General features: G+C 36.1%; 1 protein-coding gene across 1 annotated transcript in view; it reads right to left on the bottom strand.

The window, feature by feature from the left end:
• The window catches only part of OPHN1 (oligophrenin 1), a 388,053-nt gene that overhangs the window by 249,070 nt on the left and 126,465 nt on the right, over window positions 1–12,518 (bottom strand). Inside the window, exon 4 of the mRNA XM_081278189.1 lies at window positions 3,702–3,763. Within this exon, the coding sequence (XP_081134315.1) occupies window positions 3,702–3,763 (62 nt within the window). The remainder of the gene's footprint in view (window positions 1–3,701; window positions 3,764–12,518) is intronic.

The following is a 12,518-nucleotide window of genomic DNA, read 5'->3' as shown; positions in this document are numbered from 1 at the left end:
GGGAGCAGCATTCTGAAAAGTCAAAATCCTCTGTTGAAAAGAAAGATGGATGATTGATAAAAATTACTCTTATTATTGGAATAAATGAGTTTCATAAACTGAGATGTTAATTAAAGTTATGCCACAAGAGAAACAGAAGGTAGATCACTTTGTTATTCTCTACAGAGTTCCCACCTTACCCTCATGGTCCTAATAAAAAAGAATACTGATAAACATTGGTATTTCCATATTTAATTCCCAGTATAACCTGCATTTCTAACAATTTCCCAGGTGCTGCTGGTGCTGCCGGTCTAAATACCACACAAAGATTACTTTTTAAACTGTTAAAATAATTTGACTCAACAAAAAAAAGAGGATGCTGATCCTAACGGGGGGAGGGCATGGAAAAAATGGAGGAACTTTGATTGGGCAAAGGGGAGGGAGATGATATGTGGGAAGGGAGAATGGGGGCAGGAAGTATGGTGGAATGAGATGGACATAATTATCCTAGGTACATGTATGACTGCACATATGGGGCAACTCTACATCATGCACAACCAGAGAAATGAAAAGTTGTGGTGCAATTGTGTCCAATGAATCAAAATGCATTCTGCTGTCATACATACCTAATTGAAATAAATTAATTTAAAAAAATGAAAGTCTCAGGTTCAAATCTAGCAAGAAATGTAAAACATCTGTATGAGGAAACTACACAACTCTGATGATATAAGTCAAACATGTTATAAGTAAATGGAGAGGTAATTCAAGTTTCTGAATATCAAGAGTCAATAGTTTTATGATACAAGATTCTTCCCAGCTTGATTTATAGATTCAATGAAATCCCTGTCAAAATGCCAGCAACTTATCTTGTAGATATGGACAAACTGATTATAAAGATTATACCTTACTTTGAGACTTACTATAAAGATAAGTAATCAAGACAATTCATTATTGGAGAAAATAGACAAATATGTCCATTCAACAGAAATACAGGTTAGAGATATAGATCCACACAAGTATAGTCAACTGATCTTTGATAAAGGAGAGAAAGTGATTAAATGGAGAAAAGACAGTCTCTTATCATTTTAACAAATGATGCTGAAACAACTGGATGTCCACATGGAAAAATGAACCTAGACCCATATATTAAACCCTTTAACAATTAACTCAAATAGATTACAGACCTAGATGTACAAGAGTTCTAGAAGATAGCATAGGAAAACTCTGTGACCTCGTTTTCTGGTTTTCTTTTATTTTTAATGTGGTGCTAAGGATCGAACCAGAGCCTTGCATGTGCTAGGCAAGTACTCTACTACTGATCTACAACTCCAGCCCATGACATTGGTTTTGTAATGAGTGTTTAGATAAAACACCAAAGGTATGCTCTATAAAAAAGTGATAAGCTGGACTTCATTAAAATTTAAAACTTCTGGGCTGGGGTTGTGGCTCAGTGGTAGAGTGCTCACCTAGCATGGATGAGGCACTAGGTTCAATCTTCAGTACCACATAAATGTAAAATAAAGATGTTGTGTCCACCTATAATTAAAAAATAAATATAAAAAAATAAAAATTTCTGCTATGGAAAAGACACTATTAAGAATTAAAAGACTCAGGGCTGGGGCTGTAGTTCAGTGGTAGAGCACTTGCCTGGCATGTGTGAGGCACTGGGTTCGAGTCTCAGCACCATATATAAATAAATTAAATAATAAAGGTCCATTGACAACTAAAAAAATATTTTAAAAAAGAATGAAAAGACTCAGTTCATTTCCCAGCAACACACACACACACACACACACACACACACACACACACAAAGAATGAAAAGACAAGCTACAGATCAGGAGAAAAATTTCAATAAAACACAAATTGAATGAAGGACTGGCATCCAAAATACACAAAGAACTTTTTTTTTTTTTTTTTTAGTACCAGGGATTAAACTCAGGGGCACTTAACCACTGAGCCACAACCCAATGCCTTTTTTTAAAACAATTTTTTAGTTGTAGATAGACCTCTATTTTATTTATTAATATGCAGTGCTGAGAACTGACTCCAGTGCCTCACACATGCCAGGAAGGTGTGCTACCACTAGAGACAGGGTTTCCCTGAGTTGCTTAGGGAAGGCTTTGAACTCGCAATCCTCCTGCTTCAGCCTCCCAAGCCATTGGGACAAAGAACTCTTACACTCAATAACAAACTACCAATTAAAAAACTGACAAAAGATATTTCATATACAGACAGCAATTAAGCTTATGAAAATATGTTCAATATCATTTGACATTTTAAAAAGTTACAAATTAAAAACACTGTGATACCACCACATACATTTTAGAGGGGCCAAAGTTGGAAACACTGACAACACCAAATGCTCACAAGGACGGGGAACATTGCTGGTATGAATGCAAAATAATACACTTTGGAAGATGATTTTATAGTTTCTTAAAATACTAAACATATTCTTGCTATATGATTTTGCATGTGTATCCCTTAGTATTTACCCACAAGAGTTGAAAACTTATTTCTACACAAAACCTACACACTAAATGTTCATAGCAATTTTATTCATAAGGGGCAAAACATGGAAGCAACCAAGATGCCGTTCAGCGGTAGCACACCTTCCTGGCGTGTGTGAGTGGGTGAATCAGCAAATATGCTACGATATATCATAAATAAAATATTATTTAATTATAAAAAGAAATTAACTATAAAGAATTGAAAGACATAAACAACCCTAAATGCATATTGCTAACTATAAGTGTCCAATCTGAAAAGGCTACTTACTCTATAATTCCTGCTGTATCACATTCTGAAAAGGTGAAAACACAGTAATGGGTTGTGGGTGTAGTTCAGTGATAGAGCACTTAACGAGCATGTATGAGGCTCTGGGCTCCATCCCCAGTACCACCAAGGGAAAAAGAGAAAAGAAAAAAAAATAAAGAAAAATGTTTCCCAAGGTTTTGTCGCAGAAGAGAAAGGGAGCAGTGAACAGGTTAAGCAGGGGATATTTAGGGCTCTGAAACTATTCTGTATGGTAATATGGAGCCATGCCATTATACATTCATCAAACATATAGAATGTGCCATAAAGAGAGTAAACCTAAAAGTAAACCATGGTCTTTAGTTAACAATACTGTATCCATATTGACTCATTAATTATTAAAAATGAACCACATTACCAAGATGTTAATAATAGGCGAGATGAGGGGATATATGAGATCTCGCTGTAATTTTCACTCCATTTTTCCACAAAACTTAAAGTACTCTAAATATGGACTTTGTCTATTCATTTTATAAAATTAGTCTTTAAATATAAGGGGAGGAAAATCACTGCATAGATTTTTAATAAAAGACTCATTAATCAAATACAAATAAACTTATGCTAGTATTTCTGTTAACAGAGAAAAAGATTACTAGAAAATTCGATTAAGAACACTATAAAGACTGTAATTGTATTTAACGTGTTCAAAAGTTCACTTTAAGTTCCTCTGAAAATTTTTCTCACTGAAATGAATAGGGATGGAATTTCCACATTAATTTCCCTCTGCCTAATGCCAAACTCTTGGGGGTGGGAGCTTGAGATAGAATAACAATATTTATTAATTAATTATTGTAAGAGTACCCGGAACCCTTTAAACAGCACCTGAAATAGCAGAGGGTCAATCCAACCAAAAAAGACAAAAATATCCCAATATCAGCCATGATCTCAGCTCCAGATAAGTGACCTACCATCATCATCCTTTCGTTTTCTACTTCATTGAGCAATTCAGCAAACTCCTTGAAGGATTCAGCTGGTAGGAGAGAATAAAAGACAAAGCAAATTAATCATGGTTCTTGGTAGACAAGTGGAAGAGATCTGTCCTACACAAACAGAGATCAGTGCCTTAACTTCACACAACTAGTAGAGGAAGGCATCAAATCTAAGATCGTGAGGAGAATGTCTCCAAGGCTGATTGAATGCTTCTCATTTTTTTCCTTTTCTCCCCAATCTCCTACTATTATGATTTCAATCTAGAAATGTCCCCCCAAAATCTCATGTTTTAGAAGCTTAATTCCCAATGCATCGAGGTTCAGAGGTAGAGCTTTTAGGCAGTGATTAGGGCTGTAACCATTTGATAGAATAATCATCTGAATGGACAACTAGGTGGTAACTATAGGCAGGTGGGGTTTAGCTGGAGGAAGTAGATCACTGGGGGCAGGACTTTGGGATTTATGGTTTGTCCCTAGAACATGTGGTCTCTCTGCTTCCCAGCTGCCATGAGCTAAGCAGCTTCCCACCACCATATCTACCACATTCTGCTTCACCTTGGGCCAGAAAAATGGAGTCAACAAACCACAGACTAAACCTCTGAAACCATGAGTGCAAAGTAAATTTTTCCTCCTCTAACTTGTACTTGTCAGGTATTTTCAACACAGAAATAAGCTGATTAATATCCCTTCAAAACTTCTTTAATATTTTATTTATTCATCATAATCATCCTTAGAAATAGCTAGGAATTCCCTCATTTAATAAACATGCAAAAAGATGTAGGAAGGGGCAATGGGTTTGCTGTATAAAAAATGGCAGCTCTACAATCTCAACACCTGAGCTTGGGTACCTGCTCCACTAGTAACCAACCTAGAACAATTTCTCTTCATTTACCTTTTGTATGTCTTAATTTATTATTTCAGACTGGTTATAGAAATGGAATGAAACATGGTTTGCAAAAAGATTTTGCAAAGTGTTGTGTCATTTGTCTTTATTTTAGAAGCACTGTGGTGAAGTAAAAAACACATTTGACTTATTAGCTGTGTAACATTAGAAAAGTTACTTAATCTCTCTGAGATCCATTTTATTTATCTAGAAATAATTCTTGTCTCATAGGGTTGCTATGATGGTTAAATGACATAACACATGTATAGTTTCCCAACACACATAGTAACCATTCAATAAATGTTAGTTCTGCTCCTTGTTGGGTCTAAAGCAGTGATACTAAACAATGGTTCATTAGAATCACTTGGGGAGCTTAAAAAATATCAATGTCATGCCCTTTTCTACACAAGTTAAACCCAGATTCACTTCTAAAGGAAAATATTCAACTGTTTTCCTATATTTATGCTACACTCTGACACCAATGTGTGGGGTTTTCCCTAACATTAAGCAATTCTAAAGCTCTCCAGAAACCAAATGTGTGTCCTAAAATTCAATTATGATACTTATTACCCAGAGTAACTGCCAACCCAACAGCTAAAGGTCTCATCCCCTGAAAACTGCACCCTCCATTTTCCATGTCGGTCACAAGTTCTAGGACGTGAACTGTATACTTCTGACCAACCAGCTATAAATTGGAGGGTTTCATAAACCCCTCCTTGAATTTGATAACCTCCTGGAATATTTCATTGAACTGAGCAAAATACTAATACAAGCTTGTATTTTAAAGGATACAACTCAGGAACCACCAAACGGAACACATGCATAAGGCAAGGTATGTGGGGTACAGAGTCCCTTCTTCCTAGAAGTGCCACCTCCCAGAATTCCCATGTGTTCACCATTTTGGAATCTCCCAAAACCCCATTGTTTAGTGTTGCTACAGGGGGATTATTATGCATGTCTGACTGGTTGAAGCACAGTCATTTTCCAGGCCCCGTTCTGTCCCTGGATGCTGCAGAGTGGAGTTTAAAGAGCTAACCCCTCTAGCCACATGGTTGGTTCCTCTGGCAAATCAACCTCCATACTGCAAGAGTCATCTCATCAACATAAACTCAGGAGTGGCTGAAGAAGATTCTGAATATCAAGACAGTTGTCTGACCTCTAGCACTCAGGAAATTCCAAGGGTTTAGGGTCTTTATGGAGGAATCAGTGACAAAGACCAAATATATGCTTATTATACCACGATATCACAACCTGCTAAGTACCAGAATCTTACAGGACTAAACACAACACAATTGCAGGAGGGAACACCCAGGTTTCAAATTGGATATAAAGCTTAACCACCTAGGAGTATATTATTATATTAACACAAAACAATAAAAATGAATGAACAAAATAGTGATAATGAAATCTTGGCTATGTTCTCATGGTACAGACAGTACTGAGATTCAACTTCTCTCCTGTTCCCTTTCTGCTTTATTTTTGCTATATTTACCCACCTGACCCTGGCACAATTTTATCAGATTTTAGACATTAGGTCCAAAATCACATGCAACAAGGTAATGCTAGTTCCACAGTAAAAGGGGCAAGTTGTATAGTATTATAAAACCATTCACATAATGCTTCAAACCTTTAGCAAAACCTACTATTTGCAGCCATCCAGCCTGCAATCATACAACTTTAGTGATGGTAGTAGTAATCAGCTTGAAGCAGTGTGCACAGGACTATGCCAGTTTTAAAACTAAAAGCTCCACATTCCAGAAAAACTGATAGACTCAGTTTGTCTGGGACTGTTAATCCTCCAAGTAACAGAGCACATGCTTTTTCATAAGGTAGGTCATTCCATATATTCAGGATGTCTCTATTAAAAACTCTTTCCTTAATAGTAAGCCCAAATCCATCTCTCTGCATTCTAGTTCATATCTACCCAGGTACCTGAAGAAAGATTTTACAGAATTGTAGATAAAGACACACTTTAGAAAAAAAACAATTAGATGGGTATTAGATGATGAGGATTCTATTTTAGGAGACATCACAGAGAAAGAGGAGGGGCATACATTTTAGAGAGAAATAGATCTAGATTGACAACCTAATTCTATCATCTTCTTGCTGTGTGACATTGGATAAATGATTTGAGCTTCAATTTCCTCACCTGTCAAAAAGACATAATCATACCTATGTAAGGGTGTTGCTGTAAGAACAAATAAGAACAAAATTAGTGGTAACTGTGGAGTGTCATTACCTAGTAAACAATACATATTACCCCTTCCGCCCCTCCCCAACCTTCTACCCTTCTTAGAGCCAGTGTGTGTTCTCTCTCTCTCTCTCTCTCTCTCTCTCTCTCTCTCTTTCTCTCTCTCTCTCTCTCTCTCTCTCTCACACACACACACACATACACACACACACACACACACACACACACACACACTAAGTTAAGCTAAGCAGAACTAAAATAAATAGTCTTTAGTGCCTTTAAGGATCCTTTAAATTCTCCAACTTCCTCCAAATAACATGAAGTATAACACCAAATGGTATTTTAAATACAGAGAACATATGGAAAGCCTAGAAAAACAAATGTGTCCAAGTTAATATTTTTAATTTAAAAAAAGCCTTTAAATAGATTTCCCTTCCTATAAGAACTGGAAAACTAGTTCAGCATTCCTGGTATCAAGGAAACTATATTCAGAGCCAATAGAGGACACAACATAAGGACATCTCTTTCTTCTTAGGATTAAGTTGTGACATATACTATGGAACATGTGGAAGTTACCTTACAAAATACCACAAATTCATTCAAGGTTCACCCTTAGCATAGAGAAGATAAATACTTTACTCAGAAAGAGTCAATAGGAAAAAATGGAAATGTTCATTGATCTCTTGTCCCCAAACACTTATTGCTACAAAAGAAGTCAGAGAGATTGTTGTTGTTGTTAATGTTCATCCATTTTGAGTAAGTTTTGTATATGGTATGAGGTAGAAATCCAAATTCTTCCTTTCACATGTGTTACCCAGTTGCCCTGGCACTATTTGCAGAACATTTTTTTCCTCAACTGATCTTAGGACTCTTGTCAAAGTCAACTGGCCATAAGTTACAGGATTATTTCTGGACCCTTCACTCTATCCCATTGATCTCTATGTCTGGCTTTACGCCAGTAACGCATTATCATAATAACAGCACCTGCATACTGAGTTTTAAAATGGGGAAGTATGAATTATCCAACTTTCTTCTTTTTTCAAGATGGTTTGGCTATTCTGGGTCCCTGGAACTTCCATATGAATTTTACTATTACTTTGAAAATTTCTGGGGAAAAAGCAGCTATGTCTCTCCTACAGAATATTCCATGTGCACTTGAAAATAACATATTCTTCTTAGGTAGAGTATTCTGCAGGAGTATTCTTCTTCCCCAAGATTTGTTGTTCTTGACATTTCAGTTGGCTTAGTGACTTCATAGACTAATATTATACACTGTATATTCATTGTTATATGAAGCTACTGAAGTTTCTGATCAGTTAAACTTTATGGTTAGCAAATAATTAATAATTAGACATTTTTAAATGGTTTGAACCAATAAGTCTGTGAACCTGCTTGAGGGGTTCAGTACTTTGAGGTATGCCTTCAACACTTAGACAGGCAGTTATAACTCTGCCTTAGCCATCAGATCTTTCTTATGAAGAGTATCAAAGTCAGCCAGAATTGTGAGATTAGAGTCTTCTCAGTTATTTTCTAGACAGGTACACATGTTGGGTGTGTGATCTTTTGGATTTCAAGGACAGATGGCAGATTTTCAAAGCTCTCTAAGGCTACTTTATTATTCACTTTTTTTCCTTTTAGATTTATTGTTGAGCTCCCTCTTTGCAATTTTATTCTTTTTGTTTCCTGTGGAAGCAGCAGTACTGCACAATCACTGCTGATTATTTAGAGAAATTCCCTGAAGAAAAAAAAATTGAAATGAGCAATCTGTGAGTCAGTTCAAATAATACAAGCCCTGTGAGTGATATTTCCCAGCTTTAAGGGAAATTCAAACCCATTCTGCCTTCTCCAATGGCTGCCAGAATTGTGGTTTTCACACTTTCCTTGATTGTGCAGCTGCTAGTTTTCAAAGCTACTGTGGAACAGAAAAAAGGCAATGGGAATACAGCAAGATAAAATACCACAAAACTCACCTTTCTCCCAATTATTTAGTCATTTTCTTCAATAAACATGCCTTTTATTTTTGCAATATTTTGATCAATTCCACAGTTATTAAAAAGTTGAGTCTGAAAATATTTACCTGTGTTTTTATCACTTTTATGGAAGGCTAGATTTGGGGAGGTAATTTCTCTACCAGTCCTACTGAGGTAACCTGGTCAGAGCTTTTTGATCCTTATTTTCAATTTCCAAGAGCTTCAGTAATCATTGAATAAATTTAAAATTAAGTTATAGAATAAAAATCATGTTCATTGTTCTCTGCCTGGCATCCAAGAGGCCCTATAAGTTTATTTATTTGTTGAACAGAATATGTCAAAAGTCTACTGAGGTATATGACACCACATAAGAACTACTTAAGAAAGTCATGATATCTTCTTCACTCTGGTCACTTACTATCTAAAGATCTTGTAGTTTTACAGATATGCTATCTTACTCCAACTACCACATTTTTTTATGAGAAAACCACAGTTCAGAGGTTGTAACTTGTATGTCCCAGGTCACAAAACTAGCTCCATAGTTAATAGGGAAATTCATTTCAATGCTCTCCCCAGTTTTAAGATAACAAAGAGTTGCTGGACACAGCCAAAGCATCCATGTCACATCCTTTTTTCTATCTATCCATTTGCTCCACAAATAGTGTTTTCTTTCCCTAAATGTTCTGACATTCATTCTTTTTTTGCTTCTGTCTACAGTGAATTGGAAATTGTTTCAAGAGAAAAAGCAAAACGTTTGAACAACATTTATTTCTGACTTGAGAGTCATGAGGTTTTATCAGGTATCTTACTGATATATTTTTAACCAAATGTCATGGATAATTACAGCACCTTCTGAGAGCCAAGTTTACAAATGGTTCTCTATAGTTAATTGAAAGGAAATAAAAGCTTTATTGAGGAGATCAGACTTTGCATTAGAGTGCCATGGGAGAGAATAGTTACAAAAGAGAAAGAAGAAATGGTCTGGCTTTTGCCCTCTCTTTATATTAGAATGATGTTAACTAAAAAAAATATATCTAAGAAAAGGAAGAAAACAGGTCTATACAACCACTGCCAACATCACCATCAACAACAACATCCCCTGACCCCCACCACCACCCGCAAAGCATAGCTTACAAAACCAAATGTAACATACTTCAATAATATCTAGCAGTTTCAGAACATTAAAAGGAGATACAGGCAAGAGTTAACTATCCCTAGAAAATTTCAAGGGAAAAATAGCAAGAAGTTAAAGAAGTGAGAAGGTAAAGTCACTATGCTATATGCTTCTCAGGTATTATACTACTCATCATGATTTTATTAATGAGAAAATTGAGGTTCAGCAAGGTCAAGTAAATTGTCTACACTGTCTTCCAAAATAAAGTAAATTTCTTCTTTTGGGAGGTGGGGGTACCGAGTATTGAACCTAGGGGGACTTAACCATTGAGACACATCCCCAGCCCTTTTCTATATTTTATTTTAAGATAGGATCTCACTGAGTTGTTTAGGGCCTCGGTACATTGCTAAGGCTGGCTCTGAACTTGCAATCCTGCCTCACCCTCCTGAGCCACTGGAATTACAGCCATGCACCACTGGGCCTGGAATATTATAAATTTCTGATGAAAGCTGACAATATGGGTCAAAAGGCTTACAATTATTTATACCTTTTTAACTAATAAATTCATTTCTGGGAAGTCATGCCTAAAAAATAATTCTGATGACAAGAGGATAAAAATTTATGTCCAAGGTAGGCATTCAACATTATTAATCCTAATGAATAATTTTTTAAAACTTAAATGTATAATGACTGAGTACCTCCACTTAATGGACTAATATTATAGCTAGTAAAGAGGAGCATTACACAAAATTTTATGAACACAGCAAAATGCCTATTATGTCATATTGCACAAAAATAATACAAACATTTGAATATCAAAATTATATATATATGAGGGGCTGGGGTCGTGGCTCAGTGGTAGAGTGCTCACATATAGTAGAGTGCTCTACCATGTGAGGTGCTAGGTTTGACCCTCAGCACCACATTAAAAAATAAAATAAAATAAAGGTATTGTGTCCAACTACAACTAGAAAAAAATTTAAAAACATTATACATATGATTCAACTATGTACAGAAAATATGCTTGGACAAAAAAAAAAAGGTCAAGCAGGGAGTATATCAAAATAATTGTGGTTCTTTATGGAAAGTGTGTGTGTGTGTGTGTGTGTGTGTGTGTGTGTGTGTGTGTGTAAACTCTGGTGTCTGGATGAATTGATTTAAAATCACATTTAAACAACCAATTAGCCACGTGATCCTGGACAAGTTTCTTAACATCTCATGGACTGAAACTACCTCCTTAGAATTGCACTGAGATTAAGTAATATTTGCAAAGCATTTTGCACATAGTAGCTACTCAGCAAATGATAGCTATTACTATACTTTTTCCTCTATTTCCATATTTTTATAATATAGTATGTTTATATAATAATGCAAAGATACCAATAAACTCAACTATTAATTTAAAAAAAATTCCAAAGACCATATGGCTAATGAATGTACAGGCCAGAGTCTGAATCCAGGTACAGCCAAATCCAAGACCATGTACCTAACTCCTAACATCTCCACGGGAGGAAAAGTGAACCAGAATGGTCAAAGTATCATTACCATGAGTATATAATGATGATTGTGTCAGGGAAAAACAGAGTTTAGCAGGATAGATTACTAGAATCAGCAAGACCTTTAATGGGGAAGGAATGAATGGCAATCAGGACTGACACCTGGGCCTTCTGAAGGATGCTACTAAGAAACTGACACTTCACTTATTCTTGAAGTCAATACCCAGAAGTGCTTTGAGATGGATTTATACTACTTGATAGACCCTGACTGGCACCTAACTAATAGTCCCCAGATTAGTCAGATAGGAAGCATAGCAGTATGCTATTAAATATCCATGAGATACTGGTGTGACTCTACATAATGTACAACTAGAGAAATAAAAAGCTGTGCTCCATTTGTGTACAATGAGTCAAAATGCATCCGAAATACATTTTTTATTTGTTCTAATTATACATTAGCAGAATGTATAATTAGAACAAATAAAAATGTCCATAAGAGTAAAAGAAAGCAGAATGTATAATTAGAACAAATTAAAAAAATGCCCAAATTAAAAAAAAAAATGTCCATAAGAGTAAAAGAGGGTAAGACTCATGCCAAGCATTCTCCTCACTCTACATGGATACTTTCCTCCTATGTCAAATGCTTCTGTGAGACCTCAGAGAACCTGGGAACTAGCATTATTATTTGCAGGATTCTGGGTTGTGCTCCAATTTATAAACCTTAGACCTTAAATATAGCCCGGGCTCCAGGAAAAAATGATTGTTAAGAAATTACTCACCACTCTGTGTTCTGAAAAATGGCTACCCGGCCAAGGACCACCATTTCCTTACATATATGATCACTTCTCTCCTTCCTCATGACTCCCATAAGACTTATTTACATGCTGCATTAGTCATATTCTCATCACTGGGACAAAATACCTGAGAAAAATAACTCAGATAAGAAAAAATTCATTTTGCCTCAGTTTCAGAGGTTTCAGTCCATGGCTGGCTGACTCCATACTTTGGGACCAGAGCAGAATATCATAGTAGAAGGATGTGGTGGAAGCTGCTCAGCTCATGGCATTTGGGGAGCAGAGACAGAGAAAGAGGAAAGAGCTGGGTGATGCACACTTGTAATCCCAGCTGATCAGGAGGCTCAG

The sequence above is a fragment of the Spermophilus citellus genome, assembly GCF_964194105.1.
Source record: "Spermophilus citellus genome assembly, chromosome: X".
Taxonomy (NCBI): Eukaryota; Metazoa; Chordata; class Mammalia; order Rodentia; family Sciuridae; genus Spermophilus; species Spermophilus citellus.
This window is presented reverse-complemented; position numbering and strand designations above follow the sequence as displayed.